Raw genomic sequence first — 24,627 nt, forward strand, 5'->3', positions numbered from 1 at the left:
TTTCATCGTTTTGTTTACATGAATTACACGGACGCTCAAACATTAATGGGGTAATGATTTATTGATGTTTTAAATGACACACATTTATGCAGATTAGCGGTAATCTGAATCTGTCTCCTGTCAGGATGAAATGAATGTGTTTCTCACTGCTTTATTGACATGTACTGAGTTGTGGCTAATTTCTTTCCGAAGCAGCATGTTGACTTGTTGTATGTGTATTCAGACGTTAAGTTCCTGTGAATTATTTCTTGCCACAGATCAGAGAGCAGAGTTTGTGCGTGGAGCTGTAAGAGCTTAACTGCAGATAAATGGTTTAGCTACACTATCCAGCTTTGTTACTCAGCCATTCAGAATTGTTCCGACTCTCTTCTTTGTCAGACTAAGCTTTTAAGTACCTTGTGTGTACCACTTAGCCCAGCCTTTTATAGAAATTCTGTAGTTCTAATGGTCAATTTGCCGTTTGGAAGTAAATTGATTTGATTTGATTCCATGGCTCTGTTTTTTTTCCTCTGCTCTTATGCCCTCTCTACTCCACGAACTCTGTGAATTCCTTCTTCGACTTTGTTTCTGCTCTCTAAGTGTCTGATAGTATGTATTAATTTATATTATATTGATTGCACCATAATATTGATTATCATTAAATATCGATTGAGAAATTGAAACCCACACTGGAAAAAAATCCACTCAAATTTCCGGGAAAGGTAGAGAGAAAATAAGTTATCCCAACTGAACATATAGCACTGAGCTGGGGAGCAGGGAGAGGATTTCTCTGGGATTTATTACACACCATTATTACCGTACATGGATTTTACTGTCAGGCATTATACTACCAACCAGATAGACTGCAGTTGCATAGAGAGACTTGTTGTTTTATGACATTCATTTTATGGCAAACTGTTCTGGGATTTGTGCAGAAAATAGAAAATATATGCGCTAATATGAATAATGACCATATTCTCAGTTGTGCTTTGTGAACAATATAAGCACTCATTACAGTGATTGAATGTGTTTAGTTGTTGGAATAGCTGTTTCTTTTAGTTTGTCTTTAAAGACAGTTTTAAGTTGAGTTTTCACAGGATCCCCCTGTATGTCACTCTTCTAAGATGTTATTATAATAGGATACAATGACTCTAAGATTTGGTCAGAATATTAGTTTAAAACATTAAAAAAAAAAAAAAAAATGAAGTAATATTTTTGAAAGATGTCAATGTCCTCTGAAGTTATCATGCTAACCAGCTAGCCCCAGCCCGTCCTGTCTCGTAATGCCACTATGTCAAGAGGCGATGGTCCAATGATGACTGGCCCTGTAGATTCAGCTGGTAGATATATGCCAGTGGCAAGTCAGCGAGGTTTCACAAGCAGTCTTAGCTCTTAGTGTAAAAAGTGAATGAAATAACCTCAGAAAACTTGCTTCCTATTCCTGGTTAAAAGCTGTAAATCACCTTCTTACTGTATCCCCAGTCGTCATACTGACCTCAGTTGGTGTTGGGGGCCGTTCATTCCCAGTTCCGTGTCCAACTGTGTTCACACTTAGGCTACTAAACCCGGCTGAGCTGAGCCCCGCTACCCTTTATGACTCCCCTTCTGATCTGAGGTCCTTGTTCAGGCAAACTTTAGAGGCACTTGCTCCTAAAAAAACTGAGTTGTGGTAGCTTGTGCAGAGGACTGCTAGCAATGAGCAGCAGCTCTCAGTAACTCTGTTGACATGCTGCCCTCTGTATTTTTGGAGCTTCCTTGGTTGTGTTTTACAAATTAACACCTTTACAGAGATGAAAAAGAATATTTTCTTTGATTAAACATAATCTTTCCTATAATTACACAAAACGTGTACCATTTTACAGACCTAACCTTGATATTAACTTGAAATATTAAACGTTTCGTTTGGCACCAACAGTGTTTCTTGAACAGGCAGTGTGTTTTTTTTTTTTTTTTTATCAGTTTGAAAAATGTTAACCAGATCAATGACAGACCGAGGTGTGATGCACTTATCAAATCAAATGAAGGAGGTTCCTGTTTACACGTCACTATTCAGTTATGTCTATCTGTTGACATCTTTGTCAAAGCTATTTCATCTGTGGCCTGGCCATTACACAGTCAGCATTTGCAGATGCTTCTCAGGTCACTGCTGAGAGGGGACTGCAGAGTGCCATGACTGTTAATGGGGAATGAGCAGAAAAAAAAACAGAAAAGTCTTCTAGTGATCAGATATTTTATTCAGATGCAAGATGTTGGAACTGGTTGGATATTGCACACTTAAATAAGATTGTTTGTGATGCCTGTTAGCCTATGTGGTTCTTTCGCCTTTAATGTAGTTGTCAAAGTGAAGTGATGTTACACTGGCGCTCCTCAATCAAACACCAGCAGTGTCGTAGATTGAACAGATTGTTGGTGAATTGCGGTGCGGTGGCAGTGAGTTCACATGCTGTGAGGAATGTTTGCAATCAGACCCACTTCAGAAACAGATGGGCTGCTCATTGGGTGCACAGGACACAGAGGACTCCCAGGATCCATGAAACGGATAGGGGCGCACAAGTGTAGCAGGATTGGGAAACCTGCAGCTCAACTTCCACGAGTTTAATGTACAGCACAGAAACAAGGTGTTTGCCTCAATTATGACAAGGACATACTCATTTCCTACTGCAACTTGTTAGGACCACACATGCATGTTGCAAAATGTGTTTTTCCTGCTATATTCCATTGGGACCAGCAGGGTTCATTTTAACCAAACAATAAGGAAATAGCCACTTAAATGTAGGGAAATAAAGCAATATAATACCAGGTGTCCAATATGAATACAGCGGATGCATTATTATTCGTCTACTTTTAAATCAAGACTTTGTAACTATAGAAAACTATATAAAAGTTTGATTACCATAAAACAGGCAATCGTTCCTCAGTTCATTACACTGAGGGCTTTTGCTGTTACACAAACTTTACATTTCTTACTCACTTAGATACACGAATTTCTGACTCTTCTTTACTCACTACTGTGACGCTACTCTGCAGCACGTTACATAGACAGTAAACATTACTCACTAGGAGACATGTTTGGTTGCTACCATCACCCATTTAGTTCATCAAATGTTGATGTCGTTAAGGGTCCAGACACACCGAAACCAGCATTAAACTAGTGGCGACAAAGGCGGGCTGTTGCACTGCCTCACATCGCCTGTATCTTGGCAAAAAGCTGCCCTCGAACACACCACAAATCACCATGCATCGGCAGTCTGTATTCGTCATTAGAAAGCAAAAAGATTAAGCATTATACAAACCATTGTTATGATGAAGCAACAATTTTTCACACCACTGTCGTCAATATAGCTACTTTTAGTTAGCTGTATACTTAAAACTACAGTGACATGATCAAGAGAATTTCTTTTTCTTTTAACATTTTCCTACTCACTGATTCAGACTTATTTCTCTCATCAGCTTGGTGTGTGTCAGGACCCTGAAGAATCTGTGAAAATAAGACAAAACTGAAAATGTTTCAGAAAAAGTTAGAACGTATCACATTATGGGGAGAATTATTCTAGAAATATAGTGCTGTTAAATGTTATTTTGCTCTCTAATCAGTATCCACCAGCCGATATATGCAAAACATTAATAGGACTAATGGCTCTGCAACTGCGCTAGCAACTCTGTGAGGCCGCAACTCTGCACAGCTGTGCTCCTGACCTAAGGATGGCACCAAGTGAGAGATCAACAAAATTATCCTTGAGTTTGGCCTCTTCTTGTCCTCCAGTTGCTAAATGTTTTACGTCCTCATGTAAACGCCTAATGTATCTCAAACCCTTGAAGTAAATTTGTGAAAATATGAGGATTTGTCAGAAGCTTTTCATTCTGTTGCATGAGCTTGGATTGTCTCTGTGGTAAATGAGATGAACTGAATGCAATCCCTCCACGAAGGCCGGTGCTCTTATCAAATGCATCATTTGATTATAGCCTTGACATTTATTTGAAGAGGCATTGGCAGCGGTAACTATTTATTACTTTGAACCATGTGAACAATGCACTATGGCAACGGTAATATGTCAATAGAAGCGTGATATATATATATATAGCTGTTGGGAACAGAACATCACAGCTCTCCTATGTGATACTCTTCAATGATGCAAAGCAGACAATCAATCATGAGGAAGATTTTTGAGTGATCGGGCAGTTTGACAGGCTGTATCTGTTACTTGTCCAGATATTGAAAGTGACAGTGTCTGAGGGGAACACATGCCTCTCTGCCGCTGTGATGCTTTCCTGCTCATTCTCATCTATTAATACCCATCAGATGTAATGGACAGGATTAATTATTTGAAGCCTGAAGTGAAGTGCATTGAGAGGTTAGCTCTAATAGTCATAATGGAGGTTTTAATGGAGGTCTTCAGCTTGAAATAAAAAATTCATTTTCACCCTCATTAGACAAAAGAATTGGAGCTGGAAAAGGAAAAATGATGACATGTTTCTAGTGTTGTTGCATTGCGCTGAAATATTTTGACACCAAATTTTTCCATTAAAAGGAAGCATCCAGGTATCACCTGACAGCCCACAACTCTGCTGCTACAAGGGGTTAACAAAAGCATAACAGGAAATATATGAAGTTATTAAATGATATTAAAAGACACAAGGCAGACTGAGGGAAAGTGGCTTCTCCAAAGAGAGAATTAACAGCACTTAATCATCAAATACCTCCTGAGCTGAACATCACCGACTAATGATATAACAGTGCATGAACAGCTGTGAAGCTCATTAATAATAAACAGTAACCACTTCATGCTGGTGAGAAGCCTTGGATGAAGTAGGAAGCGAGGGAATAAATATGCACCAGGAGCAGGAAAAAAAAAAAAAGGCAGGAGACTTTTAAGCAGACAAGCATTTCTGTATTTCCTTCTTAGTGGGAAAACAGCTGCAGTGGTTTTGACTCTCCCTGTTCTTCATGGTAACACACAATGGCTGTACTGTACGTGAGATGCCTAGATAAGATGCATTTGCATGCAAATGACATGCGAGAGCTGGAAATTGTTGTTTTGTTGAATAAAAAGATGATCCCGTTTATGTTGTGAATTCTACTTGCTTTTGTATTGTGTGGGAAAAGGAACAATTACTCGGATCAAACTTTTTAGAGCGTACGCTCGTAATGTGTAACACAGACATTAAGTGTGCACTGTTCCCAGGCTGCTTTAATGTAAGAGAAGAATTAAAGTTTAATATACTCTCAGATAGCACAAATCATTTCAAGGGGTCATCTGGAGTTCTTTCTGAACATGCATCACAGAGAAAAGAGCTGCCTTGCCACCAGTCATGGAGCACTTTAAAGCTCTGATAGGCTTTTAATTTGTTATGTTAAATCCCCCTGAAGGAAATCAAGTAGAAATAAAGGGAAGAGAAGGGAAGATGAACTACTGAGTTAAGTGTCCAATGCCTACATTATCTCACATTTTGTGTTGTGTAACCAGACATTTAGAGAAAGCCATTTATTTGACCGTCTGTAATGAAACCAGATGTGAAAAGTGGTAAACAAAAAATGAATTCATTCAAAAGGGACAATCGCCACATTTTAAGTGATGTCTAGTCAGTGTTGAAGGCTGTTTTCTACAGTGTTTAATGTAGTCAGTTGAAACTATGAATGCCTCTCTTTGTGCCATATCGACCAAGAGGGCTGAGTTCTGCTGCAGCAAAATCTGTTTCCATCACCAGTGATGTAGTTGGTAGTCAGGAGGAACCACAAGCTACTGCTGCTTGGCTGTCTAGTCTCTGCCTCTGGGCAGCCAGGATGTGTGCTTCCTCATAAACAAAACTTTTTCTCTTGCTTGTAAACTAGCTCCATTTCCAACAGCTAAATTTGCATCCCAAAAAATGCATAGGGAGGATGTATTTTTTGCATGCAGTGCATCCTGGTACATGTAGGTACTGCAGGTACAGCCCCACATGAGGAGAATACAGCTTTCTTGGTGATTAAAGCATGCACTGAGGAATTTATTTGTTTCATTGAAACCGTTTACTATCAACGCCTGGAGATTGGAGATCCACTTAAAATGTGGCTACTTTCCCTTTAAGAGTCATCACAGCATAAGGTGAAAAATCAGATTTGAAGCTAAAAGCACATGAAATGTGTTAAGGCTTCTCTGTGCACATGTTCCGGCTTGGCATGACAAGGTTTTGACTTGGCATGTCACCCCAGCGAGGCCAGCATCTCCATAACAGGCCTACCCACCTAAAGTTTTGTCTTAGAGGATAGGGTCATGTTATGCCAATTTTCAGGTTCATATATTTATTGTTGGGTCTTGGTAGAATAGGTAAACATACTGCATTTTTTTCCATCTATTTTCACACTGTCTTGAGGGCTCTGTTTTAGCTACAGAGTGAGACATCTTGCCTCTTCTCAGTCTTTGGTAATGTGCCTGTTAAGTAATGTGCATGTGCAACTCTTACCAATCAGAGGTGGGTAGGGCAGGTCATGCTGAGCATGGTAGTGTGATCAAAAATAACGCAGGTAAAGCAGTGGCAACTGTGGGAGAGAGTAACTCTCTTTGTCATGGACTTTTTCACTTTGCAGGACTTTTATATGAACAAAAATGCTACATAACACAATAACAGAAAGGCAAAACCCCCCAGAATGCAATGTGAGCTAATGACAGGCTTGCCTTGGTAATTGTCAAAGAAGTGGGTGTAAGTACTCTTCCTTCCTGCAGTATTCTCTAAGATTAGCAGCTAACAAAACTCTGTCTTGTGTGATAAACAAGTTCTGTGAACTTTTTTACAATATAAATCCTGCATGATGTGGTTACTTAAAAACATTTTATTATGAAGCAGAAAAATCTGGAATTGGTGGGTTTTCAGCAGTTACTTGTAAAGAACTTCACACAGGCGGAGGACAAGGCGGAGGACTCACAAGCACAACTCAAGACCACGCAGTAAAAATCAGAAGTCCTTTGATACAGATAAGGGGTCAGTGCACAGGCAGGCAGTCAGTTCAGGCAAAAAGGCTGAGTTGAAAGAGCAATTCATGATCAAAGATCAAAACCGAGAGCACTGCACTAGGAAAGCATGCTGGCACACTTGACACTAGAGACAAGACGACTTGGCACAGAACTGGTGCTGGCATGAAGGATGATGTCCCAATCAGAACCTAAAACCTCCGGCAGATAAAACATTCTTTGCCTCACTTACATCAGACAATTTAAGTTCTGTTTATGATAGTTATTACTGGCGATCCAGTTTGCTTACCTGCTGACATTCGAAGATTAAGAATGCATTATAAATGATAAATAACTGATCAAAAGACATTTGTTTCATAGTTTCATGTTTAAAGCAAAAAGCACATTTAATTATGTATTCAGCAGCTCGTACTCGACACTCTATTCTAGTGATGGTAATACATACACTTTTCACCACCCATCCAGTGCACACCAACTTTTCCTTAATCGTCCATCTTCTACTCAGGTCGCAGTAAAAAGAAGGACCATTGCCTGAATGAGAAGTCGTACCCGCTGGAGGAGACAGAGATGTGTCCCTGTGATGAGTTTTTGTCCCAGCCCTATGGGAACTGGTCGGTTTGCGTCCTCCCTGATCCTTCAGCTCCGGGGTCCCTGAAGGGCTGGATGAGCCACCGGGAAATAAAGGAGTGTGGCCAGGGTCTGCGCTACAGAGCGGTGGCCTGCATCGACCAGCAGGGACACCTGGTCGACCCCAAACTCTGTACGGACTCAGGTAAGATTCAGAGAAATAGATTCAACTAGTTCATGTCGGCCCTTGTTCATCTTAGGTGGTTTCTAATCATTATGAACAAATATCTGTAAATTAATGCATATAAAAAGGACAATCTTTTGGTATTGCTCTTCATGGATGTAGCTTGGTAGCTTGCTAGCTACAGTATGTAGCGAGATGACATCCACATTTTCAATCCCCTTTAGCAAGCATTGATTGGCAGTGCTTGAAGTGGGCCAGTGTAGAAGCCCTCTTACATTTTGCTCTTTGGTGTCCCATGACTTCTTCTCAGGCACCAGCACTTCTCAGAGGCTCTCAGTACTCTTTTATGTCCTCTCTGTGTTCGATTCTCTGGGCAATTCATAATGGCCCCAGATAAACTGCGATACCAGGGGGCACTACGAGACAGTCTCAAGTCTGCGGCCTCGCCTGCCTGTTACTTTCTTTTTCAGTGCTGTGCTTGCTTCTTTTGTGTGACACACTAAAAGTGGTGAGAGAATCCAGAGACAAACACATGCCAATGTAGTCTGACTGGCCATGGTCCACTGTTTCTTTGCCTGGCTCAAACACAGTGGGCACAACACCAGACCTATTGGAAATCACTGAGCAATTCTCAAATGTGGGCGGCTAAAGGCAGACTAACACTGTATTGATTTCAAGGACTTCCATCAAAAGTGAACCATGCTTCCAAAAAGGCAATTTTTTTGCAAAATATCAGTTATATTTTAATTAAATCACTGCCATTTATTTTCTCCAGAGACAAACTGACTTTATACTTTTATCTGCTCTTGGGTAAGATGACTCACAGGCTTTCTAGTTAAATAAAAAATAACTTTTTTCAGTAGATGCCAGTATATTTAGGCTATACTATGCATAAGCAGTCAGAATAATCAGAAATTAAACTGTCATATCAATGAAACCCTATTTATAATGCATTTTGTGCAGGTGGTAGCTATTGGAATTGTCTTGGTCCATTTTTCTGCACATTTCAGTATGAGAGACAGTTGGTTGGAATCATGCTAATAAAGTTATCCAGAGATAGCAAACAAACACAAAGCATAATACAGTGTGGAAACCCAGTTTTCGTTTGCCGTGTTGGCACAGTGTAGGAATGAGATACTCATTAGTCAGATAATTATCTCTTGGTGTCACAGCGAGCAAGTCCAAGGTCTGGCAGAGCGCAGGCCAGTGGCACGTCTGTCTGACATTATTAATGTGATCCTCGCTGCAGACGCTGAATCAGGCCTCCCCCTCCCATCTGCTAATGTTCAATTTCAGGCTACATGGTGGAGGTTTGCCACATCCCTTGCCCCCTGGACTGTAAGCTCAGTGACTGGTCGGCGTGGTCGTCCTGCAGTGCATCCTGTGGCAGCGGGTTGAAGATCAGGTCCAAGTGGCTCAGGGAGAAAGCTTTCAACGGAGGACGCCCATGCCCCAGGCTGGATTTGAAAAACCAGGTAAGACATGCGCCAATTCTTGTGTTTCCTTGGTATCCTGTTCAGTACAAAAGGGAAACAAACTGTTGAAGGTAACTGTTATGATGAAGAATACCAGAATACCAACCCAATCGCCAGAATAAATGTTAGCCGAGTGCATTTCCACAAAACCCCAGATGAGTTAAAACAGGATGTTTCTCTATGTTGTTTGTTTAGGTTGGAGTTTCCTTTTCTCTGTCATCCAGATGCAGCGTTTATATGCTACAGTTAGATTAAAGGCACAAACATTGCTTGGTTAGGTTTAGATAAGCATTGTGGTTTGGCTAAAAATACCTGTTTTGGTGGGAATGGGCCGAATTCCTGGGAAAAAAATAGTGTGGTTTTGGTCACCACAAAAGCCACTGGAAATGTCCGCAGCTCTCCTTAAAAAACACCTGGTTTGAGGCCCCAAAAACTGATGGAAATGTCTCCAGGTGTCACCCATTTGGCAGCCCTGCTGGCTTGTTAAAACACCACCGCCATCCCCTCCACGTCTTGCTGCTTCAGATGGCTAGGATGAATCTGTGGTTTGCAGAAGTGTCAACTGCTAACATGATATCCTGGTGACTGGACTGGAGAATACTGATGTGTCTGTCATTAGAGTGGAAATTAAGTCATATTCATGCCAATGTGAGCCATTGTCTGACTGTATATCTGTCCAAAAAGACTTAAAAAATCACATTTCCTCGTTTTAGTCTCCAGAGCTGACCTCATCATCCATCTACATTGTTCTCAACTCACTTCTTCCCGGAATTGATTGTTTTCAGGGACACATATAATAGAATGCAAATATACCCCGAGTCCCCTCATGTTTACCACTAACAGCACATGTAAGAGGAAGGCCGTGCTAAATGTGAACAGATTAATCTGCATGTAGCGGATAGTTTCCACAGTGCTGCTCATTTTACACAGCATCCTCTCACTGGGAACATTAGTATGATGCATGCGTCTTTATTTTTTTTTACACATCTCCAGTATGTGTTTGGAATACATTTTCCTTCAGCCCTGGTTGTGTTACAGCCCAATGCCATCACGACACTGTGGAATTGCTGCATTCTGCTCACATTTCAATGACAAGGTTTATCATCCATCAGCCAGTGGGACTCCTGGGTGACCTGTTCATTTTCTGGTGTCTTCAGACAGACATGCAACACATGCCCTTTCCTTGACATAAAAACAGGGCACTGTTAAGTAACAAGGAGAAGGGGGGCAGAGAGGGAAAGTCGACAGATGGGAGCTTTTGATATTCCATAGTCAGGTTTTATCAGTAGCGCTGAACATTTTGTGACAGCATCTCTCTCATGGGGTCGCGGTTTAAAGAGGGGAAGTGTTTTATGAATGCTTCAGTACGCCTGAATGGGTTTGAAAGGACACTTCAGTTTGTAGAGGTCAGTATGAAAATGAGGCACGGCTGTGTGAAAAATATTCCACTGTGTTTGAGTGGAGATTTGTGTACAGATGGTTAAGTGCCCACTAACAAGGTCTATATGGCCCCTGTAGTTATGCCCTGTAATAACCCTCAACACTGAAATTGGAGCTCGCTATTGCCAGTGCCCTCGCGGATTTATCCTGAGGGTGGACATGGCCTCGGTGTTAACATTATCAAACTGGCAGCTATTTTAATGTACATCTGTCTAAGGTGTGGGTGGACAGATACTATAACCTTTCAATAGGTATTGTTGTGTTCGACAAGAAAACTCCTGGATGATAAGTGGTGGCTTGACATGGACTCAAAATACCTGCTTTCTCCTTGAGCTGGTGCACTTCACCGTTCAACCTTCATACCTTCATTTACGCTCAATCCCATTTCCAATTTTTACCCCTACCTCCGATTGTTAAGTGTCCCCTTGACCATCAGAACAGAGTTACAGGGGGTAGTGATTTAAATCTGTCCCTATGAAATGGGACAACCGTTCAACACCCTCATACATCATCTGTCATCGTCGATGGCGTTTCTGTAAATCGATGCGTCTGCGGCAATACAGGTAGCTATATTCACAATGCAATTTCCCATTTATATGATGGAGATGGAAAAGCATTGACGCTAGCAGTTGGGTCCCAATTTCAATCAAATACAAAGGAACACTGATTCCTAGTGATCCTTTTTTAGGCTAACATAGGCAGGATATGCGTATAGGTTGCCAATCTGCGCTGATATTAGATGAGTGTTAACAGCTGCAACTTCACTGCTGCTGCACCACATCAAAGGGGTGGCAACACTGAAATACCATAAATGCAAAACGGTTGTGCACATATCAGCTATAACAATGTAACGCTAGCTAGCTAGCTACCGAGAATCAACAGACTTGTCGTGATTGTTTTGTGCCTGTAAAAAGAACAGAACCATAATACTCTTGTGTTACTAAAAGAGCAGCTGCCACCGTTGCAGTCCGAGGCTGCGATGATAGGTAGGTGCTTAAGTAAACGTCATAGTGTTGGTACTACCCACCCAAAAATCCCAATGACAAGTATACTAGCATGTCCTTATACGGAGCTAGTGCCTTGTTTTACAGCTTCGGATAATCAGATACCAACATTATCAACTCCTCCGTGTTTGCATCTGATGTCCATTTCTATTTGATTGGCCAATCCAAGATGCTACCGCCATAAGTTCAGCATGCTGAACTCTGAGCAGCAGAGAAATATCTGTGCACATTCACGGCGGCAATCACTTCTTAGTCCAACCACTGTGGTCGAAACTGCCTCTCCACCCTTGCCTTGTTGAAATGGCTGGAGGCGGCAAGTTACTGTGATACGGTATTAGATAAGCCCTTAGAGTTTGGCCTACCCCTCCATCCCAACAAGAATCATGACTGGTGTAAATGTGCAAAAGGGAAGGGTAGGGCTAAGTGGTAGGGGCGTGAGGGGTGAATTAGGATTGGGCGTCTACCTTTGATGCTTCATTTAGTCCCTGTTAGGATACAGTGTGAGGATATTCACATTCTTAATGGCTACCCTCCTCTCCTTCGACCACTTGCCCTCTTATCACCCACTGTGAACCACTCTCTCGTCAAAGTGTGGCCTCGCTCCCGCCGGCAGATGTTTCCCCTCAAGCCGAGGGCCAGAAAGTGACTGGCTTGACAGAGATGAAATTTACAGTGCGCCACAACTCATCCCCTCATCACATGGCTGAGTGAGCAAGAGAGATAGGGAGAGGGAGAGAAAGTGCCACTGTGAAAATAACGAGCGAAAACGGCCACCCTCGAACACACAATCCGACAGACTGCGTAGGAGTTGTGCTATAAGGTAAGCTGTTACTGTTAATTAGATAGTCCTTGAGATTTCCAGGCATTAAGAAAATGCGATCAAAACCAAGTGTGATCGAGATGAATAATTCCTGCATCACCTCAATGAAAACCTGTCATTGCCGATCTCTTGGCCCGTTCAAGTGGGAAGAGAGTAATAACAGTACAAACTTTCAATAGATGGTTACTAATTGTACTCAAGGCGTGCTTTCTGTTGACTGTTTGCAGATTCCCTCTCAGGAATCAGAGTTTTGCAACTGTAATCCTCACAGCACGCCTGTCAGGTTTTTGATTTCCTCATGTTGAAGTAGCGTGCGCGGAGCCGTAATAAGACTTCCTCTGTATCTCCTTCTTACGTGGCTCCTAATTAGATTTGGTGGAGTTCACACTCCAGCAGTTCCACCCAAACTCGTTATCCGAACCAGCGTTCGCCAAACACATCAGTTAGTCCTTCTCTCCCATAACAATAAGAGTGAAACATACTGTTTTGAAAAGACAAACAACAGCGCAGCTTAACCGCCGTCTCGCTCGGCCAATTATATAAGCTGAGCAGACAAACACAGTTATGTTATTGTGATATGTAAAAGTATTGCATCAGAAGAAAAGCAGCCGCATATTGTGAACGTTGAAGTTGGTGTCTTCATTACGGACAGTTTGACTCGACGTGCCTGTTATGACTGTAGCGGCATATCAAACTTGAGAAATTTCTGTTTTAATGTGGTCACGCTGTGGAAAATTGCACACTATTTTAAGACAGTGTAGGTGACTAGGATGTTTCTATGTGGAGAGTGATCCTTCCTTCACATGCATTCTGTCAAGACACACTTTGGCCATATTCTTAGGCCTTACATAGATTATCATATTTAAAGCTGCTGTATTTGTCATTTTAGCGTTCTTTCCATCCATTTCACAGTTAGCAAATGCCCCTTCCCTCCTTCATACGCCACCACACCTGCTCAACTCCTCACTTCTTTTCTCCAAGGCAGCCCTCTTTGCCTCTGTCTTTTTGCAAGCGTATTCATCACTTGGCCCACGTAAGTTGTCACCCAGAGCGCTGGAATTGGGAGCTTGACGTGTCATGCCATTACCAACGTAGCTACCAGAACAGGAGGTTGCCGCTCTCTACCTGTTACCTGAGCAGACAGAATCGCCTCTTTATGGAGTTCTCTGTCCTGATTGGATAAAGTTAGCAGGGATACCAGAAAATATCTTGTTTTGCACAAGCAGGGGGAGGAGAGACATGGGTTACTGACCAAACACTCTATAACAGTGATTACTGTAGAAAAGAAGGACTTAGTTTGATAAGAAAATAATGTATATAGCAGCTTTAAGAAAGATCTGTGCTTTGTAAAATTGATATCACAACACTCGCAAATATTCAAATAGTGAACTGCTGCATCTTCACACATTGGTTTCACAGTAAAGCTATTTGGAGCCAGTATGTGAGTACAAGCTTCCCTGAGAGACTGCTTCAGAGAGCTCAGAAGATGTCAAAGCAGTGCTCACTGAGAGACACAACAAACTGGATCTATAATTACAGGAGACATTTGAATTTCGTCAAAAAACTCCCACAAGTGTCTGCCAACGAGCGCTGAGATATCAAGTGCCGTATGTGTTATTTCCATACAATACAACACAATTGTCTTGACTGTGTGCCAGCCACTCCTGCCAGTCAGATTTCATTCTATTAATGCCTGTGCCCTCCAACTCATCCGCTCTGGCTCTGTCCTGTGGAGAAACATACTGTCCAACTCCGATGCTGTGAGGCTGTATGTTGCGTGCGGTGGGAGGTTTGTGTGAAAGTGAATACAGAGATGCCTGACAGGCACGAAGACAGTTATGTGATTTAGGTGGTGATGGTGAGCCAGCATCGGACATTGACTTCACTTTTTGACTTTTTCAGTTAACTCTTGTATTATGCAGCTCATGCAACAGTTACAAAACTTACGCAACAGTTACTTTTAAGTCCTTTTTATTGCCTGGATTAAGTTGATTGTTCTAGTTTTGCTGCTCCGCTGCTGTGGGATGTTTGGGCTGTATATTCTTTATTTTTTGCTCTCGCGTTTAATTGTTGGTTCTTGTGGGTGTCCTTAAAAACAAGATGTCACATCTCAAAGAGTTCCGTGGAATATAGTTATCAGAAAACAGTTTTCCTCCTGTCTTTCACAGACCATGTGTGTCATATGTGGAGCGTGGGTCCAAATCATGAGGAAACTTTCATGTTCTTAGTACCGTTAAATACACCGTGCTTAATCCCCATCTTCAAAAAAATATGTTCACATGCTTGAATGCTCAAAAACACATTAAAAAAGGAGCAAAAGACACCGCCTGAATTCAACATCTTCTCTGTTACCGAACTAAGATGAGCTTAATTGCCTTTTTACCTCATTATAAAAACACATACCGGAACAGTTTTAGTTTGTAGTTCTGATTAGAGACACGTTAAATCACCTCAGCAGTGTATCCCCTGTCTTCAAACTGACATCAATCGGTCCTCAGAGAGCGTGCTCAGTCCCAGTCTGCTATCCAGCTGTGTCCACTGAGAGTCCCCTTGACTGAGCCCAGTTGCCCTTGGTGACTCCCCCCATTATCCAAAGGTGGCAGCGTGGGCAGACTCGAGTCTGCTAATAAGGCCACTTAGCTCCACAGCTAGCAGAACTCCTGGCTCACAGTAGCTAGTCGCTTCAGACAAAGATAGCTACAGCGCACGGTTCAAGGTCCAGTACAGTTAGTCTGCTCTGATTGATCAGCTCACACAGGCCTGAGCAGGCACCACCCACGGTGCTTCTGCATCAGATCTGCTGGTGATTTTTACACCCATGGATATGCCTGGGCCAATTTCTGAGGGTGGTGACTCGTAACATTTTAACCTGAAGGAGCCTTCAGGGCTCTCTTGAAAGCCCATGTGCATTTTTTTCCATTGGTTGAGCATTTTGATACTTTCACAGTATTGATATCCCACCTAGATCTACTTCGTAATAATAATAAAGACTAGAAAATATCACTGTCTTTGATATGAGACCTTTAAATGCCACAGTTGAACATGGGTGTTGACAATATTAAAATCTGTCAGGAGAGAAAAAGCATTGTCTGTGAGCTTCAGGCAGCCGAGTCAAGTGACGCTCACGTCTGACATTCAGTATACCTCCATCTACAGTGGACATGGAATGCACTTTTTGCAGTTTATCGAAGTTGTTTCTCACCTTCGTCACCGGGCTGTTAATAAAGAATGGCTTTTTATTCGGCAAGCTGGCATCCCAACAGTCAGATCATGCTATTTCAGGAGAGATTTACCAAGGCAATAATCACGCGTGTGCTCTCCACATCCACTGCTGCTGACAGCATCCTGGAAATCTGAGCAATGACCAATCGAATACCAACAGTTACCCATAAACACACTTTAAGGCTTGTTTTTTCAGCCTATGCTGTCGGAGGCTTGGGAGCATTGCAAAATGATTTTATTCCTATGTATCAACACTGTCAACACTGAGTTCCCAAGCTCATCGCTTTACTTCTCTAAATTTGAGCATTTGGCGCTTGCTTGGTGCTCACATGTGAAAGAATGGGCCGCTCTCAGGAGCTCAGTGAATTCCAGCGTGGAACTGTCATAGGATGCCACTTGTGCAACAAATCCAGTCGTGAAATTTCCTCGCTCCTAAATATTCCACAGTCAACTGTCAGCTCTATTATAACAAAATGGAAGCGTTTGGGAACAACAGCAACTCAGCCACGAAGTGGTAGGCCACGTAAAGTGACGGAGAGGGGTCAGCGGATGCTGAAGCGCATAGTGCAAAGAGGTCGCCGACTTTCTGCACAGTCAATTGCTAGAGAGCTACAAACTTCATGTGACCTTCAGATTAGCCCAAGTACAGTACGCAGAGAGCTTCATGGAATGGGTTTCCATGGCCGAGCAGCTGCAGCCAAGCCACACATCACCAAGTGCAATGCAAGGCGTCGGATGCAATGGTGTAAAGCACGCCGTCACTGGCCTCTAGAGCAGTGGAGACGCGTTCTCTGGAGTGATGAATCACGCTTTTCCATCTGGCAATCTGATGGACGAGTCTGGGTTTGGAGGTTGCCAGGAGAACGGTACATTTCAGATTGCATTGTGCCAACTGTGAAATTTGGTGGAGGAGGAATTATGGTATGGGGTTGTTTTTCAGGAGCTGGGCTTGGCCCCTTAGTTCCAGTGAAAGGAACATTGAATGCTTCAGGATACCAAAACATTTTGGACAATTCCATGCTCCCAACCTTGTGGGAACAGTTTGGAGCGGGCCCCTTCCTCTTCCAACATGACTGTGCACCAGTGCACAAAGCAAGGTCCATAAAGACGTGGATGACAGAGTCTGGTGTGGATGAACTTGACTGGCCTGCACAGAGTCCTGACCTGAACCCGATAGAACACCTTTGGGATGAATTAGAGCGGAGACTGAGAGCCAGGCCTTCTCGACCAACATCAGTGTGTGACCTCACCAATGCGCTTTTGGAAGAATGGTCAAAAATTCCTATAAACACTCTCCTCAACCTTGTGGACAGTCTTCCCAGAAGAGTTGATCGGATGTCTTGGCTCAGTTTGTCTTCTTGGCGAACGTCAGTGAGCTACGAGAGTGCCGATGCTGCTCACTGTTCTCCTCAGAATACCTTGAGCTGCTTTGCTGCTGCGCCCGAGTATAAGAACAGGCTAAGAGACATTCGATTATAGGTATTAATTTATTGAGGGGTTTTCATTGCCTCCCACAGAGCTGCTGGTGGCTGCTGGTGTGGCTGCCAAGTTAAGCTCTTATGGCGCTGCTATCTGTCCGTGCCCAGGCTTTTGGTTGTTTCCTTTTTGGCAACATATTGAGATGCTTCATGCTGCTGGTTACAACAGCAGCGAATTTTGACTACTTGTGTCAGCAGGCATTGATTGAGGGCCCCCATTAATGCTGTTGGCACTGATTTTTGTGAGCTCTCTCTCCTATTTTAGCTGCTTAAACTGCGGTCACTGGGAGAAAGTTGTACTTGTATATTGGTTTCAAATCACTAATCCTTATATAGTCCTTGTTTTATTGGCTTCGAGGCATGAACAGCATGTTTTTTAGGTCATCGCGTTCAGATTTTCTCCACGCATACTTAAGCTCAGCAAAAAAAAAAAAAAAAGAAAACACTGATTTAGGTGACAGCTTGCTCTGCTGTTTTGATATCATGTATGAGGCCTAAACAGCTGAGCGCTTGTTAAACTTCTCTGGATTTGCTGCTGGACTACGATCACACTCGATGAACTCGCGGCCATCTGCTGTTTATCGGTGCTGCTTTTTCATGGAGGAGATTTTGTCTGCTCCAAGCCAAGACTCGTGAGCTTGTAATTTGAATACGTTAATGAACTATCTGCTGCAAAAGCTGGAGTCTCTTATCGTTACACCGTGATACACAGTGTATCATGGTAGTCAGTTCCCGGTCCGTGCTTATCTGGAGTCCGGGGAAGCTCGTCCTCTCTCTACCTCAGACTCTGGTGATACAGTGATACCGATTAATTTTATGATTGTTGCAGTAAGTCAATCTGTTTTGAAAGTTGATTAATCCTTCCAGTCCTTTTTGAAGCATATAAAAGATTGACTGGTTCCATCATCTTAAATGTAAGGATTTGCTGCCTTTCATCATCATATAAGATGATAAATGAATGATCTTTGGGGTTTGGACTGACAAAACAATCAAAGACGTCACATGGGAAATTGTGAGCATCTGTCACAATCTTTTTGACATTCTATAGAATAAACCAGTACTTGATTATTCGTGAATTGTCAGATGTTGAAAATATCCCGTAGTTGCAGCTCTGGTTTGTGGTTTGTGTATCTACAATGACCCTGCATCCATTTCAGTGTTAAAACCAAGGTGTTGTTCGTGGCCTCTGGCAGGTCAGAACAGTGGGACGATAGCCAGCTAAAGCCGGCGCTGGCATAACCATTTCCAGTATGTCACGCTGTGCGCCTCGCTCATGGACACATGTGGACAGGTGAAGCTGGTTATCAAACTGCCAACAACAGTCCTCTGTACTTTCTCACAGCAGCCACAGGAGCCTCACAAGTGGAGGCGCGGGTTTCTCTATTCTTACAAAAAAAGCTGAGTGTTTCCTCAAAAACAAGGTGGACTGTACTGACAACCTGGAAAGATGTGCTCTGCGCAATGGACAATGGCTTCCCTCGAGTATGTGGGGTTGTAACCATCCATTATGTGCAACACCTTCCACCCACTGTGTCGGACTGAAGTGTCCTTGGCACCTCGTCTGGTGCCAGGATGCCCTACCTGTAGTGTAGGAGAGAAGCAGCTCCTCCCTGCTGTTTTGTGGCTCTACAGCCACCGTTACCTTCAGTGGACCACAATAAATCCTGAATTATAAGACGACCATAACGTTATCCCGGTGTTTTCAGCTGCGCTGTATATAAGCCTCTTTGCAAATTATCTTATACACAAGCAGCTTTGAGGTTTTATGAGAACAGTCCCAGGAACAGTCACATGAAAAGAGTCTCTGATGAGTAAAAATGCGAAAGTACACAAATATATGCATATACATAGACATAAATGACGGCACCGTGTCGCTCATATGAAGCCCAGTTGTGAGATGACACTTAAAAAGCCGCCTCAGACAAAACATTAATATACTATAAACACACACACACACACACACACACACACACACACACACACGGTTACATCATTGAGGGAAGATACTGCATCCTTATAAAAACATCCTCAAACAAGAAAAAAATAGCAATATTAAAAAAACATTAGTGTACAAGATTATATGTCATAGAGTTATATTTACAGCAAACAAGCAGAACTTTGTTGAACCACTTGGTCACACTCACTTTGTTTCTTACAGCCTAATGTTTATAACTTTTAATCGGCCTCGTCCTCTGTCGTCTTCACAACTGAGGACTATAATTCATCAAAACTGTGAAGTAAAATCACACCGGATTAATTCGTCTTATACTGGCCTGGCAAAAAAACTAAATCTGAATAACAGGACCAAGCTGGCTGTTCTCACTGAAGTCGAAGCCCTTCCCAAAGTAACTGTGATTAATCCTCTCGCAACCCAATCGCCAAAATAAATGTTGGCAATGTACCTTATTGCAAACCACAGATAGCTCCATGAATTAATGTTGTAACTTTAAAATTAAAGGTTTAATTTAATAAGGACATTTAAAAGTGTCCTTAGTTTCACATTTTTTGGAAACTTGGCAGCCCTCTCACCTGTAACCCTCTCAACATATCCTCCCAATATGACAGTCAGTTGATAAACATATAATGTGAACACGATACGTCAATATACGTATCTTCAACAAATGTCATAACAATTCAATCTTCTTTGCTTCTGTCATCTATCGGCGTGCTGTCCCTCTGTCAACAGCCAACAGCAGCCCAGAGCAAGTCTACAAAATGGCTGAATCCGGGATATCGATAAAAAGATTAAAGAGAGAAAAAAAAAATGTGTTTTTGTTTTTACTGGAGTTCACCCAGGTGCTAAAACTATTTTCTCTCCTGCTTTAGAACGAAAGAATTTTGGAGCTAGCTTCTTCTCCTCTAAGGCCAATGAGGTGGAATTAAAGAAGAGCAGTGCTCCGGCATGTGTTATTATCCTGCTTCAGTCCCATCCCAAAAAGCGAGGTGTCTCCTTGCATTACAATCGATGCATAATGTGAAGGCAGCGTGGTGGCCAGAGAAGCTACCTTTGGAGCCTCTCTGTCTCTGGTTTAAGCCTCTAGCCACTCAGGTGGCCCTCAGCATTTACTTCAAATACAAAGGTTAATCATCACTTCTTCTCTGTAATTAGAAAAACAAATTGTGTTAAGTAACAGCGAGTATCGAATACAGGCTCATCATTCGATACCTGGGGTGACGTTCTTAGAGACTCAGTTGCTGCCCGTTTATAATCTAATGAAACATAACAATAACCACCGAGCTCTGTTTTTTTTTCTCAATGAAAGGCTTTTTTGTTTGTTTGTTTCCTTGAATTTGTTCTTCCTGTTAATTTTCTTTCTGCCTCTCAGCTTTGTACCAAATGGCTTTTTGTTGTTATGACAATAAAGCAAATAGAAAAATCATCATAATAGGACCACACAAAGAGACGAACAGCAGAATTAACATTTAAGGGGAATCAACATCAGACAAAGGGGCACAGATTGGGCCTCCAGGTGATGTTGTGATCTCTGCTGGGTTTAAATGTCTAAGTTGCTCATATCAAATTTGAAAGAGTGGTATTAACTCTGATACAATGGGGGAGCTCATTCCCAAATGTTTGTGTAACCGTGTGAAAAAGATCTTTGATAGCTATTATTAAAAGCTGGCGCAGGGTTAAGTGCTTGTGAAATGTCTCCGCTAATGCATTCCTGTCTAGTTGAGCTGTGTGCCCGTAATAGATTACAAAGTGAATGAGGGAAGCAGATTATTTCAGAGCAGGAAATAGAGCTTGATGGTCAAATAATTTGTGTAATTATGGATAGTCACGTCATTGCCTCGCGGCGGAGCCAGCACAGCTGTTGATCCAAGGAGGATGTTGGACGTAAATCTCGTAAGGCCTCGAGAGTTAAGAGTCATGATTGGAAGACAGTTGGAGGGAGAGACTGTGATATGTAAACCAACTCAGTTTTCAAAACGCTGAAATCAATTTCAGAGCGGTTATGTTCGCGTCACTCGGGGCTATGTGTGGGTGCTTACTGATCGAAAATGGAGGGATTACAGCCGATTGATCATCGCAGGTTCACAGCGGATATGCTTTGTTATGCAGTACAGTATCGTAAGGAAGCCCTGAGAGGCAAGTGTGGTTAGGTTTGCTGATTCATTTTTTATTTATTTTTTGTTCTTTTCCATTCAAATTCCCCCCCTCCTGGCACCGGCACAAGACGGCGTTAGCAACACGGCTACCGCTAACAGCCTGGTTACTGTTCAAAGCAACAAAAAAAAAAAGAAAGAAAATTCAACAGACTTCCAATTTTGACTTCCTGTCACAATCTCAGTGCTATGAAAGGGCAGAGTCAAACGACTGGCCGTATTAATAAGCAGGTAGAAAGAACAGGCAGGCTTTGACACAACACCACAGCTCTCCATGGAATGGGAACCGTCCGCTCACTTCTTGTTCTACCTCGGTTTCTATCACTTTTCACCTCCTTTGCCTCTTCCACCAGCAGGCGTTCTTTTTCTTTTGCAGTGTAGAGCTTCTAAAGTTATACAAGTTGCTCCACCGTTACCTGGGGATTGTTTTTATCATTTTCTTCCAGCTTAACCAGATGGTGTTATTTTTACAGGTTTTCAAGAATTAATAAACATGGAGGAACTGATGATGAACCTGGAGTAACCTTTTTTTTTCCCCTCCACCTGTTCTTAAGTCATGAACACAGGAGAGAAATAATATTAGATCAAAAATGCTTTGCCAGATTTTTTTTTTTTTGCACTTGCCCTTTAGGAGTGCTGTAATATTGAGTTATTGTGCGTGCTGGGAAACTTTAAAAACAAGCTCACAGCTTTATTTCAAATACAGTAAGCTGCATGCATCAAGTTCCACTGAATAACATCTCTTCGTATTTCAAGTTTGATCCCTTTCTGCTCTCGTGGTGGAGTCTCGCTGCTCTCAAGAGATCATCTGAGTCATCCCACCGTTTTGAATCATCGGGAAGTGCTCGGGAGCCGATGGCAGACTCAGACTTTGTGCATTGTTTCCTTTTGTTGATTTTGTTGTTGTGATTCAGGTTTTCCCAAATTCATAATTTTGCATCTGTCGGTTTGTTGGTGCAGAGCGTGGGTTATTTGAGCAGCCCACACACTTTTTAATGCAAATTGTTTTTCGGACGTGTGGCTGCATTTCATCTTGTCTCTCGTCATTTACACTCGCTTGGACTTCAGTTCTCAGGGGCAGAGAAGAGGTTGTTTTTGCATGAGTGCCGTGTGTCACAAATGTTTGGTACTCTCACTGGCAGTCGTCCTAATGGCTGCTGTAAATGTTGGCACACTCTCGGCTTATCGTCTCAGGAGTATATTTAAGGGGTCATCATCGCACGGGAATAGATCCCCCTGTGTTTCTCAGAGGAGCCATTGTTTTCCAACTCGTCCCCCGGCCTGCTGACGGTAATAGGGCAGTTTATTTGAAGTTTTAGTCACACAATGACGGTTAGAGAGATTTATAGAAGAGAGTCCTCCTCTTTAAGGCTTTCTATCCAATTTCCCCCTCTGTTCACAATAGAATAAAACCCCTGCAGGAGGGCCTCCTTCTGTGTGTGTGTATGTGTGTTTATTTGTGTATGGGTGTGTGTATGTTTTTCTTCGTGCATGTGCGTCAGTGTGTAGGCAATTACAGTGAACATTTTTGTCTCTCTGCGTGGGATTCTCAAGTCTTTTGCAGGTGCGTGTGTTTTTCGGATGGGTGTGATTGTCTCATACACCCATTGAGAAGAATTTCAGAAGAACACAATTCACTTTCTGTCTGATGCACGTTTGTTTTCTGCAAGACTTTATACTTCATCATTCGGTGTAGCCTCTTCACTGGAAATGAGGATGGTTTTTAAGCGGATCCGTTCAGATATGCAAAGCGAAATCATGAATGAAAGAATGCAGATAGAAATAGTGCCTATCCTGATATCCATGGGGGATTTGCAGCTAGTGTTTACACTCATCGATGCTCTCGCCATTTGTCACGACAAAACAAGCATATTGAGAGTCTTTTAAATGTTCAAAAAGGTATTTGCGTTCATAGAACATGCAGGTTGTTCTCATTCCTAGCGTGGTCAGTGGCCCCACACTTCGAAATATGATGCTGTAGTTAGCCCTAGTTTCAATTTTTGAAGCGCCCTCTAGTTCAGTAGTATAAAAGAACAAGAGTGAGAAAAGTCAAAGTCATGTGCAGTTGTGGTGGCCGGATGGGTCATCCACTGGTTTTCCCCAACCGAGAACAGGGTTTGCATCCTGTTTCTGACTGTTACAAGGCTACAAGACTGAGGTAACTGTGGAAAGCGATCTTTTCCTTTGACAGTGGTAAACAGTGGTAAAAAGTATTTTTTGTGCCTGACCCTGACCAAACGGTGACCATTTGACAACGCTGACAACAGTCCTGAAGTCTCAGTATGATATGTGAACTGTTTGTCAGCTGGCTTTATTCTGAAAACTAACTGGACCTCGTACATTACGTTTTATTAGCAACTTGATCGCTGAACCCTTCACATGCAAAACTGATGCAAGAGGTTTAGTCAGAGCGTCATGGTTTTCGGCTTGAGGCGCTTGACCGAGCTTCTGTATTTGACAAGCTGGGCGTAAGAATGTGTTGGAAAACATTAGAGCTGTCTTGGCCCACGGAACTTTTATTTGAATGTCACTTTCACTGCGCAAAATAATTGACAGCCTCACCGGTTTCTTTCAAAAACACAATAGTTACTGTTAGGAAGCCCTGTGTAGACACAGAGCGCACAGCCTCTCCGAGCATATGCTCGTTCACGCCGACTTCCCTCTCACCATCTCAAGACAAATTAATTTCTCGGAGTTGCCTTCAGCTGCAGGTCTGGCCGTTGCACCAGCTGTTTCGAGCAACTGCAGCGCTTTAAAAACTCTCTCAACACTATGAATCATTCAGTTTGGCAAAATATCCGGGACCGCGAGATTCGCTAGATGATGAAGCACTTAATCATCCTTTGCTCATTAATGAAACACAGAGCAGAATGCAGTATTTTTTTTTTTTTCCTAAATCAAATTTTAAAGCAGAACTATGCATTTCTGTCACTGCAGGCAAAAGCTAAACTAATGATCATATCATTGTTCTTCTCTCCCCCGCCCAACTTCTGGCTTGTCATGCACTGCTAATATGGACATCCACGCAGGCTCAGGTCAGTGCCGTTCATTCTGTACATACACTCTGCTTTTAGCTAATGAAGACAAAATGCATGCCAGATCTGTCCAAGTCACATGTACTCCTGTGACCCCTCTGGTCGAGAGAGAGTGCCACATTGATGGAAATTATCTATGTCAAAGTGCATTTGGATGATAGTCCATCTGCTGTTTTTTCCCCAACCAGAGGGACTCAGATTGACATTTTTCTGCAGAACGTTAGGACTTCATTACACTGTCGGTCAAACATTTGAGAGCGTGCCCAAAGAAACTGAGCCTCATGATATCATTCCTGTGTTCCCTCTCTAGAAAAAAGAAATATATGTTCGATTTTTTCAGAGCAACTAAACGAGAACGGAAAGAGCAGA

The 24,627-nt window shown here is 42.5% G+C and overlaps 1 protein-coding gene across 2 annotated transcripts in view; it reads left to right on the plus strand.

The window, feature by feature from the left end:
* Positions 1-24,627, plus strand: part of thsd7ba (thrombospondin, type I, domain containing 7Ba) — a 166,079-nt gene that overhangs the window by 115,486 nt on the left and 25,966 nt on the right. Inside the window, exons 14-16 of one of the 2 annotated variants that reach the window (XM_037110810.1) lie at positions 7,432-7,698; positions 8,974-9,152; positions 24,253-24,258. In XM_037110810.1, coding sequence (XP_036966705.1) covers positions 7,432-7,698; positions 8,974-9,152; positions 24,253-24,258 — 452 coding nt within the window. The remainder of the gene's footprint in view (positions 1-7,431; positions 7,699-8,973; positions 9,153-24,252; positions 24,259-24,627) is intronic. The other variant, XM_037110811.1, reaches the window with a different exon arrangement.

The sequence above is a fragment of the Acanthopagrus latus genome, chromosome 9, assembly GCF_904848185.1.
Source record: "Acanthopagrus latus isolate v.2019 chromosome 9, fAcaLat1.1, whole genome shotgun sequence".
NCBI lineage: Eukaryota > Metazoa > Chordata > Actinopteri > Spariformes > Sparidae > Acanthopagrus > Acanthopagrus latus.